Genomic DNA, 22006 nt, shown 5'->3' with positions numbered 1-22006 from the left:
ATCATGTTGAATTCAAGGGAAGGCTTGGGCTGATGGCACTCCAGCGGGATAGGAAATGTTTGCATTTGACAAGGAATAGAAATAAAAGATGAGACAGTACAAGCTGTCTGTATATTTTTCCACCCAAATGCCATGTCACAGGACTTACTTGGCTGAGTCATCTAAATTATCTGCTGCTTGGAACCATTTAACAGAGGACTAGTGGAGAAAGAGTTATCTGGCAGCACATAGTTATATCACAGACAGGACTTTGTACAGACCTGTAACTCTTTTCTGAAGGAGGCAGTGGAAATGCCTGAATATAACAGAGGATCTCAAAAGGAAAATGCATCAGAGATAACAAGACACAGTACAGAAAGCAACTGTGTAAAACATAGTGTCACATTAGCTACAAGGATGTTAAGTATAATCAGATTCTGTGCAGCCACTCTCTTAATTAAATTTTGCAAAACTAACAGTTTGTTGCAGTGCAAAGTACACCTCTTGATGAGGTGATGCAAGAGTGGTACCGAAACTCGATCCATATGGAATATTTTCATAGTACAAGTAGTCAACACACCTGTTCTGCCTTCGCATTTTCACAGACGAAAGTCTCGTAAAACATAGGAAATTCTGGAGCATTGTCATTTACATCCAAAACCTTAATGAACACTGGAACACGGCTGCTTTGTTTTGGGTTATCTGAAAGGATAAAAACAGAAAGAACAGAGAATTTATTTAGCCCAGCTACTGCCTTAGTGCAGGAAAAGAAAAGGACAGAGTTCGGGGCTCATTGCCTTAAATCTTTACCTGTTCATACTCTCCATAAAAATCAGACTTTGTTGCCGTTACTCTGATTCTATGTAAACTGTTTGGCTGAAACTGGATAGGAATGAGTCCAGGGTTTATAAATTCATTTGAACATTCCAGGTATGCTTACGAATATATGCATAATATATATATAAAATAAAATAATGAAATTAGATGAAATAAATGTCTCACCCTAAATAATATGATTTGGAGAAAACAAAGATGATTGATAGCTTCTGGAACCTATCATCTTCTTGAAGTCTGAAACAGGAGGTCTGAACAGGCATGAAGGTTTATTTACCTCTCCATCTGTTATAGACAATATTCCCTGTCTCTAAAAATCTTGTGCCACATTTAAGTTACTATGACTACCATTACAATATATAAATTGTAACTGCTGTAGCTGTCATAGATCTCATCTAATCTTGTGTGGATTCATTTGGCTGATGTTCTAGAGTTGGTACTCAAAAACATTGGCTGAAGAACTGTAGAGAATCTGCAGATCCCTATATATAAACGTATTATTTCTCCCATAAGGACTATACGAGTACCAAGGGATTGAGGTTGATAAGGATATTCCTCAGCTCAAAATACGTATTAAAATATTGCCATCTTCATCTACAGACGTGGAAACAGTTAAGAATGTATCACGTTGGTATGGGTATATATCACATTCCTCTTCCTGTTGGACTAGTGGACAGATGGACTTTAGTAATAAAGATACCAAAATAAGGAAGGAAGGACAATGGGCAGCACCCTTGCCGAAGAAACATGAAGGATGAAAGAGGCAATATTAAGAGGCAAAAGATCATGTCATAAAAATCAATGACTTCTACAGTGTATAAAAGACTCATCCCAAAACCAGTTTGTCATCACGAATCAAAAGGAACCCAAGAGACATTGCCAGCACTTGATGATCAGTGTCCCTTGTCCTCCATATCACACAAAAGTGATCCTGGACAGACTGGCTAGACATACACAACATAGTGCTTCAGAAAATGTGAATGTAGGCATGTGAGAGAGTGAAATCTATGAGGGAATGGGTGTGACTGAAATCAGCTTTATTTGAAATAAATATCGTCTCCCACTTTTTATGAACTCACAYTGAGTTTTGTTATGTTAATTTCCTACGCATATTATAGTTTGCTATTACACAGCCAACTGTATTTCAAGTGAAAAAAAAAGTTGAATAAGATACAGCAGATCCATATCTCTGTGCTTCTACAAGCATTCATTATAGTCATTTGTTRAGTTAGGCTTCAGTGCAAAGCCTCTTACTGTATTTATCATATTCAATAAATTTAAAAATGCCTTCTTGAAAATTAGCACTGTATATTTGTATTATGGAACTCAGTCATTTGGACAAAATATTATACTTTAAAGCTCTGTAGTCCCACTGAAGTTAATATGATTCCATTTGGCATAGAACTCTCTAATATGAGCTGTTGGGCTAAATTCACTGAGTTTAGTTGCATGTGTGTTCATTTTATGTGTAATATCTGCATTAGCTGAATTCTGTGCTAAAACATCAATACAAATGTTAATTTTTTATAATAGGCAGAAATCAAAGGTACTCATTTGAATTTGGAGGACTCCTTGCAAGATTATTTTGTATAGGCATACCTTTCTAACAAATGCATTCAAATATTTTTCTTTCCTCTAAAAAAAAACTACAATTGTTTTCTTTGTTGCTTTTTGAACCATTAACTACATGTTTTTATTTTACTTTTTCTAGGTGCTTAAGATTCTGAAAAATTTAAAAAAGTATTGTAGCAAATAGAAATTTCATGAAAACATGTGCCCTGGGGACATGAGCCTTTTTCTTCTGATTTCATGGAAGTATAAGTAGAAATATATTCATACAACTCAAGCATTCTTCTTTTTTATTATTTTTTTTTACTTTTTTTTTCCTTTCAAACTATTTTTGTAAATGAACTGATGTAGATTTGGTGGTTTTGTTGTCCTTTAATTACTGCTAAGCTCCAACAAAAAGTTCCACCATACACAACAGATGCACAGAGCTCCTTAAATCTGTTAATCTATATAGCAGTACGTTTTCATTTTAGCTAGCAACCAATCTGAAAACTTAGAAGTTTTTTTCTGAATATGGCCTCAAAGTCTTGCCAGTGATTGATTTATCTTTATATCTTAAGGAAGGAGTATTTGTTTTTAAATACTCTCAGAATTCTCTCAGATGAATCAGCTGTAACTCTGCAGCTGTGATTTGGGAGCCCTGTGTTCTGAGTTGTATTATCAGTTTGTCTTCTGACTATGTCTGGTAAAGTGATCTAGTGTTTCACCAGGTATTTGCTTGCAACACTCAGAGGTTGATTCTTACGGCTGCTGAGGAACTTYGACTCACACTGATGAAACAGAGTCATGAGTAGTGTGTGTTTGGAAAAAAAGCCCCAGGGTGTCTACTTTAGATAATTCAAGGCAAAGCTTCAGTATTTCCAAATATTTTTTTCTGTAAAATGAAATCAACAGTAGTTATCACTGAAAGGTATTTCTATTTATGACTATCTATTTGATTACTTTTTATGTYAAAGGGAGCACCTACCTTTCTGAATGCGTGTTCTGGCTCTAGCTAGACTGGAAATTTGTTTTAGGTCATTTCAGGGATACCTGGAGTTTGATGTGATGGTATGTCACTGAGAGTGATTAATGATCAGCTGAAACTTAGTGGGATGGGGTGTAAGCTAGCCTTGCCTGAAATCAGCTAGGAGTGGTGAGTGGTAGTGTTTTTCGGTAAAGTCACTTAAGACTAAAAATTAGCCTTGCAGCCTGGATCAAACTTGTTTCAACAGTAGCTCCATTTCATCCAAGGAATTGGCTTTGGAAGGCATCTACCCCAATTAAGCCAAATTCAGTCTAGCTTCAATGAAGCACAGCCTGGGAGGTAGCTTGTTGCAGCCTGGAAGGATTCAAATTAAAGAGGAATTATAATTAAGATAAAAACCTGTGTCAGATACAGCAAGTTTAATTTAGAATGCCTTGCCACTTATAAAGTCTGTCCTCGGGAGGAGGCAAGGAATGAAATGTGTATTTCAGATAGACACTAACTTGTTTTTCAGATACTATAGGTATTTTTATAATATATAATAATTTCAGTTCCACTGAGATCAGTACAGGTGTATTTCCTAAATGTTTTTAGCATTCTTTCCTTTCCAGTTGTTTGTCTTTCCTCTCCTCCTCTCCCCAGGAACTCAGGCTGCAGTATACAAGTCTTCATCCTAGATCATTCTTTCAGAGCCGTAACAGAAATACAACCTGACTATGAGTCAAATAGAAGTCAGTGTTTGGTATGCTGAAACCATATACCAACCATAAAAAGGTAAGCTTTCAAGAGAAGGAGAAAATTATTTAAGAAACACTATTCGTGTAGGCATTAGCCCACTGTTGTTTTATGTAACTCTATCTGATTGCCTTAATCATGTTGTATTACACAAAGTAGTTCTCATTTTTAAAAGAACTTTCTACAGAATAAAGAGCTGGAATCAAGACTCCTTAGTTACATTGTTTTCCCATTTCAGCAACTGAGTAAGCTATATATACACAAGAACAAAAGATGAAAAACTAGAGCTTATATTTGTCTCAGATCAAGCTTAAAAAAGAGTGTCATTTAGCTTCTGAATTGCCCAAAGACCTTGGGACAGTTACAGAACAGGTGTTAGTATTAGATCTATCTACCATTCTGCTATGCTTCAAAATCATAGGTAATCCAACTCTAAAGTGAATAGGATTGTGCTTATCTTTGAGTTAATGTATTACAATAAAGAAGACTGTTTATTAAGACTACCTAGCATAACATACCCTCATCTAGATCTCTTGCGTTTTAGTTCCTGATATCAGTGTGACTACTATTACCATAAGGTGACTTCTGAGCAGTCCTAAACTAAACAACAAGGATGGTTTGTAACTATGGATTCCGATTTCAAAGGAGAGTAAGGAAGTTAGAAATAGAAACTGTGTTAAAACTGATTAAGAACTGGGCACCTAGATCAATCCAGCCTCCCTAGGCCTACTTGAAAACACCTAGCCTGTGCTGAATTCAGTTTAGATCAAAACAAATTTGACCATGGAATATAATTTGATTCTAAACCATGCTGTATACCACTTTTCAGAATTCAAYATTTATATTCAAATTTAAAAATGGCTATTACTGATTAGAAAACCCAGAATTGTAACCTTTTCTTCCTGCTCAGCTAAATTGTCTCTTCATGAACTGTGTTCCTAGGAAACAGAAAACTGCAGACTATCTCTTCCAGAGTTTCTGCTGCTGCTTTACTACTGAGTAGGCCTATCCATATAACCTGACATCTCTCCAGCTTTCCACACACTCAGCTAGAAGGCTAAATTCATTACATCAGGGACAGCAGTGGTATCTAAGTTTGACTTACTGATCTCTGCAGCTATTACTGTAATGTTGTGCCACAGCAGCGTTTCCCGGTCAAGGGGTTTTGAAGTAAATATCGAACCATTTCCTGAATTGATGTTGAATATTCTGTCCATATCAGTGTGTCGATCTACAGAATACCTGCAAATACAGATACAGTGGTTAGAATGCTTTCCTTCTAATTTCTATGTCCTTAAAACATTTTCTAAGACTAGAAATCAAACAACTATTAAGTGGGGTTGCTTTTTGTTTTCAGTGCAGGCTTCAGCATCTTTGTGCATTCATAYGAAGAGCTTGTTCTGAGCTGCTAGATAATGACACATTGGAGGTTTGATTTAGAAGGTGGGCACTGTCACTGAATAACTGAATTACTGTGGAATTTTCATACCTCTGAGACTTACCAAAGCTTTGTTTTTAGTGAGAAATGTGAAGTCTATGTCCTGAAAGATATGAAGTTTGTTTTAAGGCTGAGTTGGCTTTCCCATTTTAAACTCTCTTTTTATGGTTTGATATCTCAATTGTTCCAAATCACTTCTGATAGAAAATTTGACAGCTGGAATTCATTTCTTCCTTTCACTTCCCAGTGTTTAAAAAGACTGCCCCCAGAGAATAAGTCAGCAAGAAACGGATTCATTACTACATGGTACATATCATATAAAGGTTTGCTGTAATTCATTAAAACTAAGTTGCTCAGCCCTGGTTGATGGTAAGCTACATGTGAAACTGAATGCTAACGAGCTCTGGAGAGGATCAGAGTCTAAATATAGTTTCAGATTTTCAATATGATCTTTCTTTTTCTGCTGTACTGAATCTAACTTGCAGAAGTTTCCTGTTTATGGGAGAGTTTGTTACTATCCTGATCCAAATACTGTGACTTGATTTCACCTCTTGAGAAAAGAAAATTCTTGTATAAATTATGGAGATTTTGACATAAATATRTTTAATATTACTAAAGCAGGTATACAACTGCATTATTCTGCTCTTGTTTCAACTCTAATGTGTGCAAATATACAACCCAAAGCCTTAGGAAGGCCAGTGAGCTCCCTTGGTCTCCTTGCTGGCCAGAGCAATGGAGGGAAAGCAGCTACTGCTTTCCCTTATGTCTGAGCAAGGATAGAGATATGGCTGAGCCACTATGTAGCTGGATTAAAACTGTGCTAGGAGAATGACAGAGAGGGTATAGTATCACTGTAGACCAGGGGGATGCAAAGGCTAAGGAAAGAAATTTCCATTCTCTGCTCTGCTCTAGGAGCAGCTCTGCAACATGTTGCCCCTTATTCTGCACATATTTCCCAGTTCCTGTGCAGTGTCTCTTAACTTCAGAGAAAAGATCCTTGTATGGAGGAAGAGAATAGAAGAGTCCAGTTCATACCTGTGATTCAGAGGAAAGTTTAAATTAAAGACAAACCTGTTAATTATCTTGTAAATTAATGCTTTTTTTGTTCTTTGCAAGTAAACAGAAATTTCTGTGTAATATCCATAGATATGTAGCCTGACGTTATTCTAAAATGAGAATTTAGTGTACCCTGCCTTCCTAAACAAAATTGTAACAAATACTGATTGCTGAATTACCTTTTTTTTCTCAACGTTGAATTCCACGGATATAATCAAATGAGAATCAAAGGTACTCAGATAGCTAAAGTGTTTGGGAGGATTTGCATATGCATACCTTGCTACTTATTCAGTAGTTGACTTAGTCTACTTTTTGCTGTCACTGGACCAACAGTATAGGAAGTCAGCTAATCTGGTGTCACTAACTTAGTTCATTTACGCAGTATTACGACCCCCCCTGACAGCTTGAAAAGACCATGCAAAAAGGTATGTAATACACAGTGCTGACTGATGGGATAGCTCCAACAGAGTATATAGTTTTGTCCAAATCTAAATATTACATGTGAATTCCTTGACTTAGCTGAAATGGAAGAAAGTTTATACAAACTGGTCTGAATCTCTTATTCTTTAACAACCTAACTATTTGATATGGTAAACATTTTGTTTTAACTTTCATTCATTCAGGCTTTTATGTGATATTATGTTTGTATGTTGTGAATTCAGTTATATTTAAGATATCCTGCATCTTGTTTCCATATCTTTTAGCTGAAATACTTTAGTATTTCCATTTGGCAGTAAATCTAGATTTTTCATTCCCATTTGAAATGAAATATCAGAATTTTCCATAGATTAGCAATTCTAGACAACTATAATAGTATGTTTTAGACTCTTATTCAGCAAGATATTTAAGCAAGTGCCTAGCTTTAGGTATGAGTAGTCCATTTTTTTCTTCAGTTATGCTCTCACTCATACTTCATATGAATGAACTTAAAATATCTTGCTATCTTAGCACATTTTAATGCGTCAGTATATTCTAATTGCTATGATTACTTTATAAAATTTCCTAAATTCAGTTGTGGCTGTGATACAGTATTTGGGAGAAATGAAAAAAAAATCTTTATGGACTCTTATTCAGCTTAACAGAGCTATAACAAGGTTTTTCTCTTCAAGATATTCAGAATTTAAAATACAAGTCTTTGTAGAAACCTTTGTATATTCAAGTCATTTGTAAACTAAAAAAAGCAATAACAGAGAACAGCTTCATGAAATGTTAATTTTATTTCTTCATATTCAAGAGAAAATACATACAAGGTCARTACTGTTAAAATATATTCTAATTATACCATTAACCCTAGCCTAGAAAGATGATTTTAATAAGCTAGACTGTCACTTGTTTCTGAGTTTATATAATCCTGTCTCCTTTGATCAAGCATTCTTAATTATGTCAAACTGATGGCGATTCTGACTTAACGGTTCATAACCTACTAAGAATTAAGCAGACAGCATCAAACTCATTTTTACATTTATTTAATGAAATCATTGGTGCATATTTKTCAGATTTCAGGATTTCACTCCTTTCAAACCTTGAAAAATTGACAAGCTAGGAAGTTAAAAGATACACATACATAGATTCCATTATCTCCTTGAATAAAACAGGATGAAGGGGAGGGAGAAAGAGAGACTTAACACATGCAAATATGTTGTCAGTAAAATACACAAACAAAATTAAGCCTTACATTTGTTTGCAGATCATTTTCATCTGGGATACTTTAGTAAATCAAATCACAGCAGGGAGGCAGTTCCAGTGACTGATGAACTTCATTATGCCTCTGAGGAGTTACTATAGCAAAAAAACTCAACTAGCAATTTGAAAAGATCTAACGTACAGTAGAGCCAGTTGCAGCATTTTTTTTTTCTCAGTATGCAGTGGATAATAATCATTTCTATTTAGATCAAGCACAAGTAGAATGCAAAAATTTTTTTATAGCACAACTGGACAGTGTTAATCAGGAGTTTATTGATGTTCCTATTTATGAATGACTATTTAAAATAAAGATAAACATCTATTGTTATATTTTTGTATTTTCTTAATGTCATGTGGCAGCCAAACTTACGAATAAGAGTTAGGCTGATGAAATGTGGCTCTGCAATGCACAGGTGGTGAATGATGCACTCTAACAACTAGGGCAGGTATCCACTTCATGTTCTGCTGTGCTTCATTATCTTTTTTTACTCAGCGGCTTGCCGGCTAATGCAGCCACGAGTCAGGAAGATTTGTGGGTCAGGAAGAGATATGTGTGTGAATTTTTCATAATGCATTTCATAATGTATTGTGAAGGTTTCCTTTAATGGAAGATCAAAGGATCTTTCATCTAACAGAGTTAGGACTCAGATTGTTTAAAAAGAGAAATCTTCACTTAAGTAGAGGGGAAAATGGATCAAGTGTCTAAAGATTTTATTTTAAAATGTCCAGGAAAATTGACAAGCAAGTGACAAGTCATATATATATAGTCTAATTGCATCTTTCCTGAAGCTCAGAGTGAAAATCAGATTTAGCATCTCCATTGCATGATGGAAAAAAAAAATCGCCTTGTCAAAAGGATACAGACACAACCTGTGCCCCTAAAGTCTAGGAAATACCCGAGATATTAACACCATGGAATCACATCTTATCGCAAGTTTACATCTCACGGGTACTGCTGTCTGTTGATTTCCTTCCCCTCTTCTGATTTTCCTGTTTCTTCCTGCTGTGTTTATTTCTGTTACTTTAACCTCTTTCTCATTGTTCTTTTTTTTCCTCTCCTTTCATCTTCATTGTTACATCTGGTAGTGTACAAGGGAGACAAATTTCGGCTGCTCTGCATGAATTTTGACACTTCTTTTATATTTTGCTCAATAATTACATAATATCTCCTTATCCTAATATGCAGAGTACCTATACAGTATTAAAGAACTGTCCTGTCAAAGACTGGTAACTTCTAGCACATGTATTCAGGAAAAGAGCCAGTAGGCAGCACTCAACAATGTACAGTCTCTACTCAATATTAATAATTTACAATTAGGAGCTGGTGCTTGTATGAAATACAAACAGTTGTAGTTTTCACCACAAAGAAACAGACCCCTGACTTCCCTCACTCTGCAATGCCATTAGATATGAAAAGGAGGTTCATATGAGGACTGGAAGGGGCCAGGTGTCTACCTCAACCCAGTTTTAATTTTCATGCTAGTGTGCCCAAGAGCACATGCTGTAGAAGGTGTTTATTCTGTCCCTGGGCTTCTCTAGAGTTAGCAAAAAACTATGTGGCAGTTTACATTACTATGCTCTGCTAATCCAGAAGTTCATATAATTATTGCATGACATGATATAAGTAAAACTAAATCGTAATTAAACTTAGAATGTTTAATTATTGAACTAGGATTCTTGTGCAAAACACTGCACACAAACTGAAGACAAAGAGGGTTTCTGCCACAAAAGGTTTTTAGATTTAGCTTCGTCATCTAGGAAATTGAGATGATAATATTTATCCATCCCACAAAATGAGCTGAGAGCTTAAAACTCACTCTTGTTTCATAAGCATTGTGAGATATCTCGATGAAAGACAGTTGTTTGCAGAAGTGCAAAGTATCAATGGAGTGGACTTTATTAAACTTGCATTGTTCTATTTTGATCTTAAGGCTACTATTCCAAGATGTCCAACCCAATGACATGCTGAAAATTGACCTGAATTTAATATTGCAATGTTTTTCATTTCCTCGTTTTACTGGCTTCTCAGCAGCAGTGAACTTTAATTAAAGGGCACAGATACTTAAAAGTTCTTTCCTACTCCATCCAACATGATTAAAGTACTGAAATGTGTTTTCAGATGCACTGAAATTTCTAAGTGAGACCTCTGTTTTATAAACCAAYAGTGTACCTGTTAAACAATTTACAGAAAATGAAAGCTTAGGTTTAGCCACTCTGACCTTAAAAGTCTCCTCCACTTCCTCTAAGCAAAGTTTATTGATTCATGGCAAGTGTAATTTATGAAGTCCATGATCCTGATTATTATCTTACTAACCTTACGATGATAGTAGTGAGATCAAAGTCTAGGCATACATGAGCTGCTTCTAAGGCATTTCTGCTTGTAGTTTAGAGAAGGTAAATGTGACCTCAGTTAACTAGGGCTGGAAGGATGGGAGAAGAAAGGGCTGCTGAATCACTCTCCTGTCACACAGCTGAAAGGATGCACTGCACTGGAAAGTGTTAGAGGTGGACAGGGAACACTAACCTCTTTTAGTGCTYTTTTTTGCAGTAAATTTTCCTGTGTAGGTGGTGTCATTGAGAAATAACCACAAATATTAGTTACTGAAGAAGCTAGGGTGTAACTCAATGATGCAAGGGGCATGCGCACACAAAAACACATGGATATATGTGTGTGTGTGTGTGTGTGTATAAATATATATATTTAAATATATGTATGTGTATTTACATACAGGTGCTCTACTGTAAGAGACCATTTCCCATCTACAATACTCTGAATTTAAGCATACCTGAACATTTCGTTGTTAAAGACTTTTTTTCATATGCTGACATAACTACAACAAAATTAAACTTTAAAAAATGTAAGCATGAGGTGAAATAGTCAATGCTTACTTGACAGGGTTCTTGACAGCATCTGGATCCTGAGCTGTTACTGTTCCTATTATGCTGTTTATTGGTACATCTTCTTTCACTTCAATTATATATGCTGGTCTGCTGAACACTGGTGGTTCATCTACATCATCCACCTGAATTCTGACTGTAGCTGAGTCCTTGAATGGCCCCAAGTAGAGGAATCGAGGGTCCACATGAGTGTTGGTAGCTTCCACTTTCAGAATATACAGATTTTTATTTTCAAAATCCAGTGCCTTTGGAAGAGAAAGAAAAGAGTTTGAGAGATCTCTGGGGTCATTTTGGTTTGCAACCAGATGTGCCAAATAAATGGAGGGATGTCAGGGAGAAGCCTGTGCTGTAACAGGAGCCTGAACTAGGATTAAAATGCCAGCAGAAAGGAGCTATATGCCACAAACAGTAAGCTCCACCAAAATGTGCATTTGCAGGAATTTTTTGCCTGGAACTCCTAAACTCCTAGATTAATAATTTCTTCTCAAATCATCTCCACTCTTCGTGATTTTTAGTCTGTTAATTTTGGCATTTAGTTATTTTCTTGTCTGTTCCTTGGCCCTAAGCATAACACACTATAGAGGGAAAGATTTTATAGGAGCTGCTTGTTAGAATACTGGCATTCCATTACTGAAATGCAACAGCATGTCATCTGGTGTCAGAGGAGACTGAGGACCACCTGTCACGGAAAACATGATACTATGATAGGATATGATTATATTATGCTCTGTAAAAAGTGTGAAGGAGAAGCATGTAGGGATGTTTCTTGCAAAGTACCTACTTAGAGGAACTTGGGGAGAGAGGAGTCACCCCATTTTCCATTATGTTGTATGAAATTCCGCAGAAGCCAGGGCTTCCATCAGCAACAGACAGAAATGCAAACAGAATTAGATGGATATCATAATCAGCCCCTGGAAGGCATCTCTTAAAAAAACAAGTAATGACAGGTGTCGTACTGATATCAACAAGCAAAGTGCATGTTCTGAAAATCTACACAGTGTCTATTTAGTAATGACTGAACTTGAACTGATGGAGGATGATATCTGTAACCTTATCAAGCTTGTCCGATATCCCACTGTAAACAATATTTCTCAAATCTTTTCTGACAGCCAATGTATAATCTAGTAGATGATGTCCATTGTAATCCACCAAGGCACAGTGATTTTTTTCTGAAGTAAAAGCACACTGATAGATTTTCTTAATTACATTTTCATAAAATGTGTGTCAAAATAAATTTGTCTGTGTACTTTAATATGCCAAAGCCTATACAATTCAACACCTTCTAATAGTGCAAAGTAGGCAATGTGATACTGATTATTTCTGTGGTCTTAACACAGCACCTTTCTAATAAGTGAGCAAATGCTGTAAGCACAATAGTGACAAAATCACATCCAGAGTGTATTTCTTTGAGTTACTCTGTGAATATGTTCAGAATGTAGAACTTTCTGTCAGGTCTGTTCCATCCCATAGATTATTTACTGTCTTACACCCCTCAAAGTATGTGCATTGGTTTAGTAAAGGAAGGTATAGGAGCAGGGTTCCAAATTCATTGTATAAAAGAAGCTTGGCATAGGGAATGTTGTAGAGAGTCCTAATAAATAGCATTCGAATAAATAAACATATGCTGCACTAGAAAGAAAAAAAAAAAAGAAATAGGCATTAGATAAAGTTTTGATTGCGATTTCAGAGACGGGATTAAGTATGTTAAGATGTGTACCTTCTTGACAGTTACAATTCCTTCCTGCGTGTCCTTGTCTGTGATAATTCCAAACATGTCATATCCGTCCCCTTCAGTAATGCTGTATTCAATCTCTGCATTTTCATCCACATCAGCATCATTAGCTTTTATTCTGCCAATTGGTGAATCAGGTGGAGTAGACTCAGGAGCTCTGAACTGATATGTGCCTACAGYGGACAGAGAAGGAAACTTTTGTCAGTCAGGACTGTGATATTTTGGATACCACTTCTTAGTGCACCATCTGTGTTGGGCGTTCACAGATGAGGTAGTGAGCTGCTGTGTTTTCAGGCCTTCCTTGGGCAAAAACCATCAGCTTCTGCCTTACTTTCATATGGATAAAAATAACTTTTTCTTCTACCTATTCTTCAGTACRAAGGATGGGCATTTTATTTTTTTGCCTATATATATCTTTAGAAACATATATCCCTTTCTAGACACTACCATGATCTCTTTTGGCCATATGAAAATGAAACATGAAAAACTTCCTGCAATCAAACAAAATAAATCAGACAAATAAAATATTTAGACTTGCCAGAGGCAAATAGAACATTGTAACACTAAAAGCAAATCCAGTCCAAACGCCTATTTCTAATGTGCTACACTGAAATCTCTCCTGAGAGAAAGCTACTTGGGGAATATTGGCATTATGAGGCTGTATCTTTGGCTTTTGTATTGAAGACACTTATGTCCAGAGATGTATAATTAACTCATTGGAGGCAGAGTGCTGTATTTCCTCTTAAGTTGTTCTAATTTAAATGGAAAAGGTTTGCCCACAGCTAAAAGCAGACTTTGAACTTAAATGACAAGTTGCTTCCAATAACTTTCCCGGTGATTTAACTGCCAAAGCTTGCTGATTTGTCTGATAGTATCTGCAATTATTTTCTTGAACAACTGCTCTTGACTTGACACATACATAGACACACACAGACACACACACACACACACACACACACACACACACACACACATCAGTAGTGAGCAAAGCAAAAAAGAAATCAGGAAAAGGAAAGAAGAGAGAAGAGAGGAGAAAAGAGAGGAGAGGAATAAAAGCTTTTTGAATCTCTTATGGCCATGAATTAATAGAAATGACTGTGTTTGTAAGAGATGTGACTCAACTGGTTTCTTTAAATCTCATGCAGATACCTGCCAACTGACCTGAGGCAAGGGGGGGGGGGGAACAGGCAGAAATTCCTGGTATGCTTATATATATGTCTTTGTTTCTGTGTGCTATGAATATAGGAAAATCTACTGAAGTAAATGCTTCCTGAATGAATATTCATTTTGATAGAACTGCTTTGGGGATCATTTTACCTATTTAAATAAATATATTTAAAAACCTAAATATATTAGATTGGAACATCCATCTTAAAAATGCAGTCAGCTACAAGGTGCTACAGAAACAATGTTGACCTAGAAATATATCAATCAGTACTATTTCATGAATGGAAAAATAGGAGTTATTTTTGTACGTTAATTCACCTCTCAGACTATCTAATGCAACTGGAGCAAAAATATTAAAGATAYGCTTCCCAACCACTGCAAATAACCTTAGCCTGATGCTACTGCTTGCTTCCTTGTGCTTTTTCTTTCTCAAAGGAAGTCTGATACCCTGTAAGTTARTGACAGCAGAAACAATAACTGAGATAAAAAAATACATCAATTTCTGTCCATTCTACTGTGAAGACATAGAACCTAAGTGTTCCATACTCTGGGGGAAGCGTGGTGGATTGTCGTTTACATCAGTCAGTGTGATGTTCACGGTGGTGGTTCCTGATAACCCGCCCATCTGGCCTCCCATGTCCTTAGCTTGGATGACCACTTGGTATTGTTCCCTGTTTTCACGGTCCATGTTTAGTAAAGCAGTTTTAATAATGCCTGAAATAAAAGAGGAGAAATTCATTAGTAATGTGTTGACTTTGATGAAAATTCATATTAAAAAAAAGAAAAAATGGAACCTAAAGAACAAAACAGTCTCTGTGTAATGAATAAACTTTGCCCAGTACAAATATTTACTGTTATGAGATGGCACATTAAATTACAGACTTGTCATATCATATCTCAGGCTGCTGCCTGCATGACAGATACAATATTAGTAGCATCCCCAGAAATATATGCTATCTGTTTGTGAGCAATGTTACTTAACATAACTATTTACCCCCTTTCTCTTCCATGCTGGAGTCCCTCACTGAACTGGAAGAAGGCTCATTGTTCATTATAATGTGCTCCATCTTTTCTCACTTGTTTGTCAATATTTTTATTTTGATAGGCATGGCCAAAAAAAAAAAAAAAATCAAAACCCTTCAACAAGGCATCTTTAAAGAGGAATTACAACAACATTAGACAAGAGAAGAGAAATTAAGAAAATTGTGAGCATCCAAGCATGCCCAAGTATATATATTTCTATTTATACATTGATAGAAACAATTTTGCCAAGCACGTCTTTCATCAAAGGCACAAGTATCAGTTATGATCCCAATACTTACTGAAATTCAATCATTTAGATTTACTGTGAAACAAAATGTTTGAGTTATTACTGAGTCTCTTAAAGCTAAAAACTGACTCCTCGGTAGGCAAAAGGGGGAAAATTGTAGTACTGAAATCCATGGCAAAATCCATAGCAAATTCAGTGGATACTAACTTCACTCTGGTAGTTTTGTCATCGATTTCAGTGGCAGTAAGGTCAAGCCTGTGGTTTACTTTGCTTCTCCTCCTTCCTCATACCTTCTCACTAAAAAGCCATTACTGCTGAACACTCAGCTATATCGTCCTTACTATATCTCTGAATAGAAGAACACRTAGTGTACTGCCCAACTCAGAAAGAGGGCATCTGTGCAAGAAATCTCTTTCTTGTAGTATCCAAATATCCTTATGCTTGAAACAAAAATTAACCCCCAGATTCCTCTCAGTTCAGAGAGTGTCAGGTCTTTTTGAATCAGAATTAATGTGTTTGGGATCGAAAAGCTGTCTCGGAGGTTTTTTAAAGCATCTCAAGACTGAAGAAAGCCTTGTAATGCTCCTGCTTTTGGGTTTTTGCACATTATCTCAAAAAGTAGATTGTGTCTTGCATTATATTCTGAGAGTTTACTCTGAGAGTAAACTCAGAGTATTACTGAGTAAACTCAGTATTTATTCTGAGAGTAAGTTCTGAGACTAGTGTTTCTGCTAGGCCTTGGGCAGCAAGAGTGTCTTTCCGGCAAAAGTCACGTTTTCTGAATTTCACATAGTGTCTGTTTTGGCTTACAGTTTACCTTCCAACTTCATAAATGTTGATGAATACAAATAAATAAAGTTTTGTAAAGATTTCCAGAACAGGTGACTCTTTCCTGTAAGCATCGTAAGATAAGCTTAGATAACCTTTGGACAACAAATTTAGCATCTTTCCTAACCTCACTTTCCTTATCACTTCAGACCATCATTGAGGGGTTTCTCTTCATATTTCATTTCTGGGTACTAACAGCTTCAAAAAGAATGGAGTTTTCTTCTGAATCGTGTAGTCTGCTCTTYGTTTCTCCAAAAAGCTCCCTTTGATCTTAGCTCTTCCTTTTTTTCAGAGGCATGTACCTTTATCACCTCAGAGATTTTTTTCTGAGACACCTAGCTTCTCCCTCCCTGCCTGAGTCGTTTCAGATTTGGTTAAAACCTGATTAATTTTCTGGGATATTCCATTCCTTTTCTGTGAGGCTGCTGAAGAGAACCAGTTCACTAGCTTCCAGCAACCTATCATGATGTCTGTTTTCATCTAAATAGTTTTTCAAGGTCCTTTTTTTCTTCTAGGAGAAATTTGTTACAAATCTTGGAAAGAGACTGAAGATTTCATATGCAATGAGCTAGTCCAATGATACAGCAGTTTCTTTCAGTTAACTAGAATTCATATATATTACATACGCAGGTTTCAGAGCTGTCTTATCAGCCCATAAGAAATTCCAGTCACTGTATATGACTTAAACATCTTCTAAAAACAGAACTCTGAAGTTCGKGATTCTATTTGTGAACTTCTAATGTAGAGTAACAGCCAATTTTACCTCTTATATCATTATTCTTAATTAAGCATTCTTTCATAAAATTAGCATTAAAGTGATATGTTGCAGATGTATAGAAATTATAATTAAGCAAGTTTTAAAGAAGCAGAGGAAGAAAAAAATGAACAAACTTTCAGTCTTAATTTAGCCATTATGAAGATCTGTGAGGATTAGGCATTTTCTTTCACACCCACCTGCTGCTTCTATTCTTCTAAGAGTCAACTTACTTGGTTTAATTTAAGCATCTACAACAGTCTCTGTACCCACTCTTTGGTGAAAATGATTGAAAATTGGTTTGCATCTAGTTCTAATTTCATTTATTAGACTTGGCTGGTAAGATTAAAATAATGTAGGTGTCATGTTTACAGATGTGTCGCTCTATTAAGTTTGTCAGATTTTACACTGAGTAAGATGTAATCTCTTTGAAGTTTTTATCTAATATGTCCTAGCTTGGCTTAGCATGACATTTTAAATTACAGACATTGTCAGAGAATGACAGATAAGGTCTCCTGACCTGTCTCAGATTCGACAGAGAAATATGGTTGTCCCTGGAGAATGCTGTAGACAACTTTAGCACTGTTCCCGTAAGTAGGATCATCAGCATCGGTTGCAGTGACTTGTACAACAAAGGTGCCTGCAATGATAAAGAAGATAAAAATCCATATTTTTTTTCCATTAACAAGACAGTTTATGGTATAGTTATTTGTACTGTCTAGCCAGTTGGACTTTCTTTAATCATCTGAATCTAGGTATGGATAGGTCTTTATTTTAGCAGCGTTAAAGCAATTTAAATGTCATAACAAATGTTTGTGGGTGAAAAATAGTATTTCCTATCCCTGCTTGTCTATGTGAAGGTTGTATAGAAAGAGTTTGATTGAAATATATGAAGAATGCTGGCATAGAAATACACTAATTGAGAGCACCCGAAAGGCAATACTAGGCTTCTTAAAATTCACATTTCTTTGTGCCCAAGATCCAGCAAGCAATTGAATGAAATTAATCTTTTGCATTAAAGAGAACATCTGAGTTGGTTATTTGGATCATGAGATTCTATGGATGTAGACCTTGTGTTTTCTTTAGGAGTGATGAGCTGGAATAAAATAACCCTTTCTGTGCACTCTGCCTTTCCTTTCCTACCCTGGAAATAGACTGGCCAGGGACTAGGGATGCTTCTGCAGCTGCTTCCTTTGGAAATGCAACTCCATTATAGACTGTATTTGCATTCACTTATTTATTTTTTGTGCAAGGGGAATTCTTTTCCAAGGACATGCAGCCAGTAAGTAGCTGGTGAAACATTAGAGCTGTGTGACCAGGGAACAGTAATGGAGGCTCCATATAAAAGGCCTGTCCCTTCCCTATGATCCATCAAGGTACCTGAGAGCACAGGCACCGTCACCCTAACCCAGGTGTGAGAATGCTGCTAAAAATCCTCTGTGTCCTGAGTGAAAGAAACAATACAAGGCTTCAGAGCCACATCAGAACTTGAAAACAGTGATCAATCTTCCTTCTATTTAAAAATATTTGCAAATAGTCACTTTCCTGTCTGTATTGATAATACAACTGTGTATAAAAGGCAGTGTCTAAATTATAGAKAGGAAAATCTCAGAAAAATCACAGGCTGGATGTTTATTAYGAATAACTGGATATCATAGGCCTGTAAAACATCTCTCAAAATGCATCTAGAATGTATATTTGTGATATTCTTGTACATCTACTTTGAATACAACTAAGGATCAGGGCAGTGTGACAATATGGAATACATATAAGAAAAGTATGTGCTTTTTAAAAGGATTTTTTTAGACAAAATAAGCATAGTTCAGGTTCAATTCAAGTCTTTCACAGCAGTTTAGAGAAATTCTTATTCTGTGTAAGTGTCTCTGCTCCTAAATGACATAGATAAAATAACAAAATGGTAGTTTGCTTCTTCTGAGTCCATCAAAATACACTATTATTGATTAAATATGGAGATTTTTTATTATATTTCCCATGAAGAACTGAGAAATCCCCTCCCCTAGGTACTGAAGGCATTGAAATTTTGAATCTATGTCAAAAATAAAATTTTGCAAATTTATTCATTCTTGTAGCAGGTCAAAATAAAATTTACAATCTGATCAAGCTTAGTCCTGAGGTATTTGACACAGGAATATAAATCTGATTTTTTAATGTACCTTCTAAAAAAAGAAATAGTGTGGAATTCTGGGCAAAATTAACAAATATGAAAAATGAACTCAGGTTTGGGGATTTAAAATGGATTTGCAAACAAAGTATTTACTTCACATATTAAACAGCAAATATTAGAAATATTAGATTCTCTCTTCACCAAGTGAGGTTCCATCCGTGTGAGGAGTCCCATGAATGAGAGGAGAGAGTATGCCCTGCAGTCTTTATTTACCTATTGCTTGAGCTTTATTTTAATCTCTTTCTTGATTATGATTAATTAATGCTTCTCTCTCTGGATATTATTTCAGATTAGAAATGTGCTTCTTGTGGTTCAAGCATCCATCTCTCTCTGACAGAGAAATCAAAATGACCCTCCTAAGAAACAAAGAATCAAAACTTGTCAATTTCTCTGGAAAAGATTCAATCTTAAAATTATATTTGAAAGAAATCCTTTTATTTTCTTTTGTTGATTAATTTRTATAGCTTGATACCTTTTAAATCAGAGGAAAGATTCCAGCTGACATTGATGGACTTTGGGGCTTATTTTTTTGCTTAAAAAGAAACAAAAAGAGCAAAAAAAAAGTCAAAGGAGTTTATTGGTGTAGCTCAGAATCAGTGATGAGTTGATTTGTGTGATACAACTTCCACTTTTTTTTACTATCCTGAACTAAACAAATGTTGCTCAGTAGATTTCAGGATGTGGATGCAGTCAGGTGACCTTGGCTAAACATACTATTTCATGGATGCTAAATCATGATACCACTGGATGTTAAGCTCTTTACAAGTGGCACATAACGTAGTTTAGCTCAACTATTTCACTGTGARCTATGCTAGATTGCGGTAACTTGCATTTGTTGTAGGACAACCCAGGGAGTGGGTGTCACCCAGCTGACTCCTCTGATTTCACTAAACCATTGTCACCATCCTCTCCTAGTTAGATTTTTTTAAGTGGTGTCTGTATTCAATGCCTATAAACTTTTGGTCCTTAAGTAACTCTGTTGAAAGAATCCAGACTAGACATTAAAATCAATTATTAGTTAGCACCTACCAACATCTGACATTTCGGGAATGCTGGCATTGTAAACGTCCTTTGTAAACATTGGCTCATTGTCATTGATGTCATGGATCTTAATGATGAACTCAGATTCTGGTTCCACTGGTCTTCCAGTCCTTCTGTTTATAGCCTGGGCACGAAGTATGTATACAGGCTTTTCTTCCCTGTCTAGTCTCTTTGTGGCCTGGATGTCGCCAGTGTTTTCATTGATAATGAAGAGGTCTCCTGCTCCATCTCCAGAAAGGATATACTTAAGTGATCCATCTCCTTTATCCTGGTCTGAATGCAGCTGGTGGTGAAATGAGAATAAAAAAGAAGGGAAAATACATAATAGATACTTTATCTGTTCACATGATATATGCCTTACTATTATTAATGTCCAGGCAAAAGGCTGCACACTGCTTTGGGGAATGAGATGATACCACAGAAGGAGCAGTGAATTGGTAGAGCTATGTCTTCATGTCAGGACTGAAATCCTGGTTCTGCAACCGTTATAAGAAATTTTCTGAGGAAAACCGTGAGAGAAAGCTGCAGATCACCATCCCAGGCTAAGCATAGATCAATTGGATCTAAATGCTAGTGACTTAGGTGGAATTCTATGAATATGTAGAATACTGAAATCCTACAGCTGGAAAAAGAGTTGATTCAGGAACTGCAGTAATGAAAGAATTAGAAAGGGACCAGATAGTTACTTCTTGAGTTTAAATTCAGGTTGCTCGGCTGTTACTCCCCCTGGATATGATGTAGCATACTGCACAAATGCATAACATAGGWAGAAATGAAATACATACATAAAAAACGGCAAAGTGCGTGCATTCACAGGTGTGGCAAACTAAGAGCTGAGGCATCCTAGAACATTTCAGCATTGGCAATGAAGAGTTCAGTTATCTTTTACAGAGGAAAATAGACCAAACTGGGATATAATAGGGGTTAGGGGAAAGAAGGGAAGGATGGTAGTTAGCATAGAAAGTGTGAGCTGCTCCAACCATCATCATTTTTCCCTAGGAGAATTCCACATCTCTGTTGAAAATCTGCATGCCACACACAAAAGGTACAACTGATTAAATCCTGCTTCAATGGCTGTTCCTTTGATAAGGGCACATCTGTCTCCTTGATCTTAAAGTCAAGGTTAATCAATTACATTTTATTCTGCTGTTATATTAGAGAAAAAAAAAGAAAATATGAAACATTAAAATGACTTTTAAAGTCAGGGTTTGGTGATGAAATTTGTGAAAAAAAATGTAGGAGAYTTCCACAAACACTTAATTCACAGAAAAGATGTATGTTTATGAGTYGAGAGAGATGGACTTTCTGGACCAGCTCTTTACTTTGTCTTTCTGCAAACAAAAGTAGAAAAAAATGCCTAGCTGATTGTCGCAGAAGAGTACTTACTGTTCCTGCGTGGGATGCTCTGTAGAAGAGAGATTTTGGGGTTGGAAGAATATGGTGCACTATGGTCTTCACAAAGATTTATAAAGTGTGGCTATGCCCTTACCATTCTGGAGGGGCAGCCTCTGGCAGGACCATAAGCACAATGTTTGGGACCTCCTCCAACCTTCTGCCCAGATCAGTGCTATGCTGGCAGTTTACTGACAACCCACTTGGCAGCATACTGCCCGGCTGCACATGCCTCTGCCTGTGCTCCCTACAGAAAGTAATCTCCAGGCAATGAATCTGTCTTTAAGGGCAAGACTCTTTGCCTCTATACATAACAAAAGTGTCCAGCAATACAAAATATCAGAACTGTAGCACAGTTAATCATTAGCAGATATGCTGAGGCACTGTTTCTTCATTTTCTCCTTCAGGGAAACGTTCAATGTAATTTTGTACAATGCCCTTTCTCTTGATAATATGAATACCAATAACTGGCTTATAT

The 22006-nt window shown here is 36.3% G+C and overlaps 1 protein-coding gene across 1 annotated transcript in view; it reads right to left on the bottom strand.

Moving 5' to 3' along the window:
• Positions 1 to 22006, bottom strand: part of LOC146596193 (cadherin-6) — a 51243-nt gene that overhangs the window by 5701 nt on the left and 23536 nt on the right. Inside the window, exons 2-8 of the mRNA XM_085304347.1 lie at positions 20125 to 20419; positions 17431 to 17550; positions 14605 to 14772; positions 12877 to 13064; positions 11151 to 11404; positions 5190 to 5326; positions 560 to 681 (exon numbers count right to left, since the gene is read on the bottom strand). Coding sequence (XP_085160473.1) covers positions 560 to 681; positions 5190 to 5326; positions 11151 to 11404; positions 12877 to 13064; positions 14605 to 14772; positions 17431 to 17550; positions 20125 to 20419 — 1284 coding nt within the window. The remainder of the gene's footprint in view (positions 1 to 559; positions 682 to 5189; positions 5327 to 11150; positions 11405 to 12876; positions 13065 to 14604; positions 14773 to 17430; positions 17551 to 20124; positions 20420 to 22006) is intronic.

Source organism: Rhea americana, unplaced genomic scaffold (assembly GCF_003343005.1).
Source record: "Rhea americana isolate MKP2758 unplaced genomic scaffold, rheAme1 scaffold_207, whole genome shotgun sequence".
NCBI classification, from domain to species: domain Eukaryota; kingdom Metazoa; phylum Chordata; class Aves; order Rheiformes; family Rheidae; genus Rhea; species Rhea americana.
The sequence above is the reverse complement of the archived record's forward strand: the minus strand, read 5'-3'. Positions and strand labels throughout refer to the sequence as shown.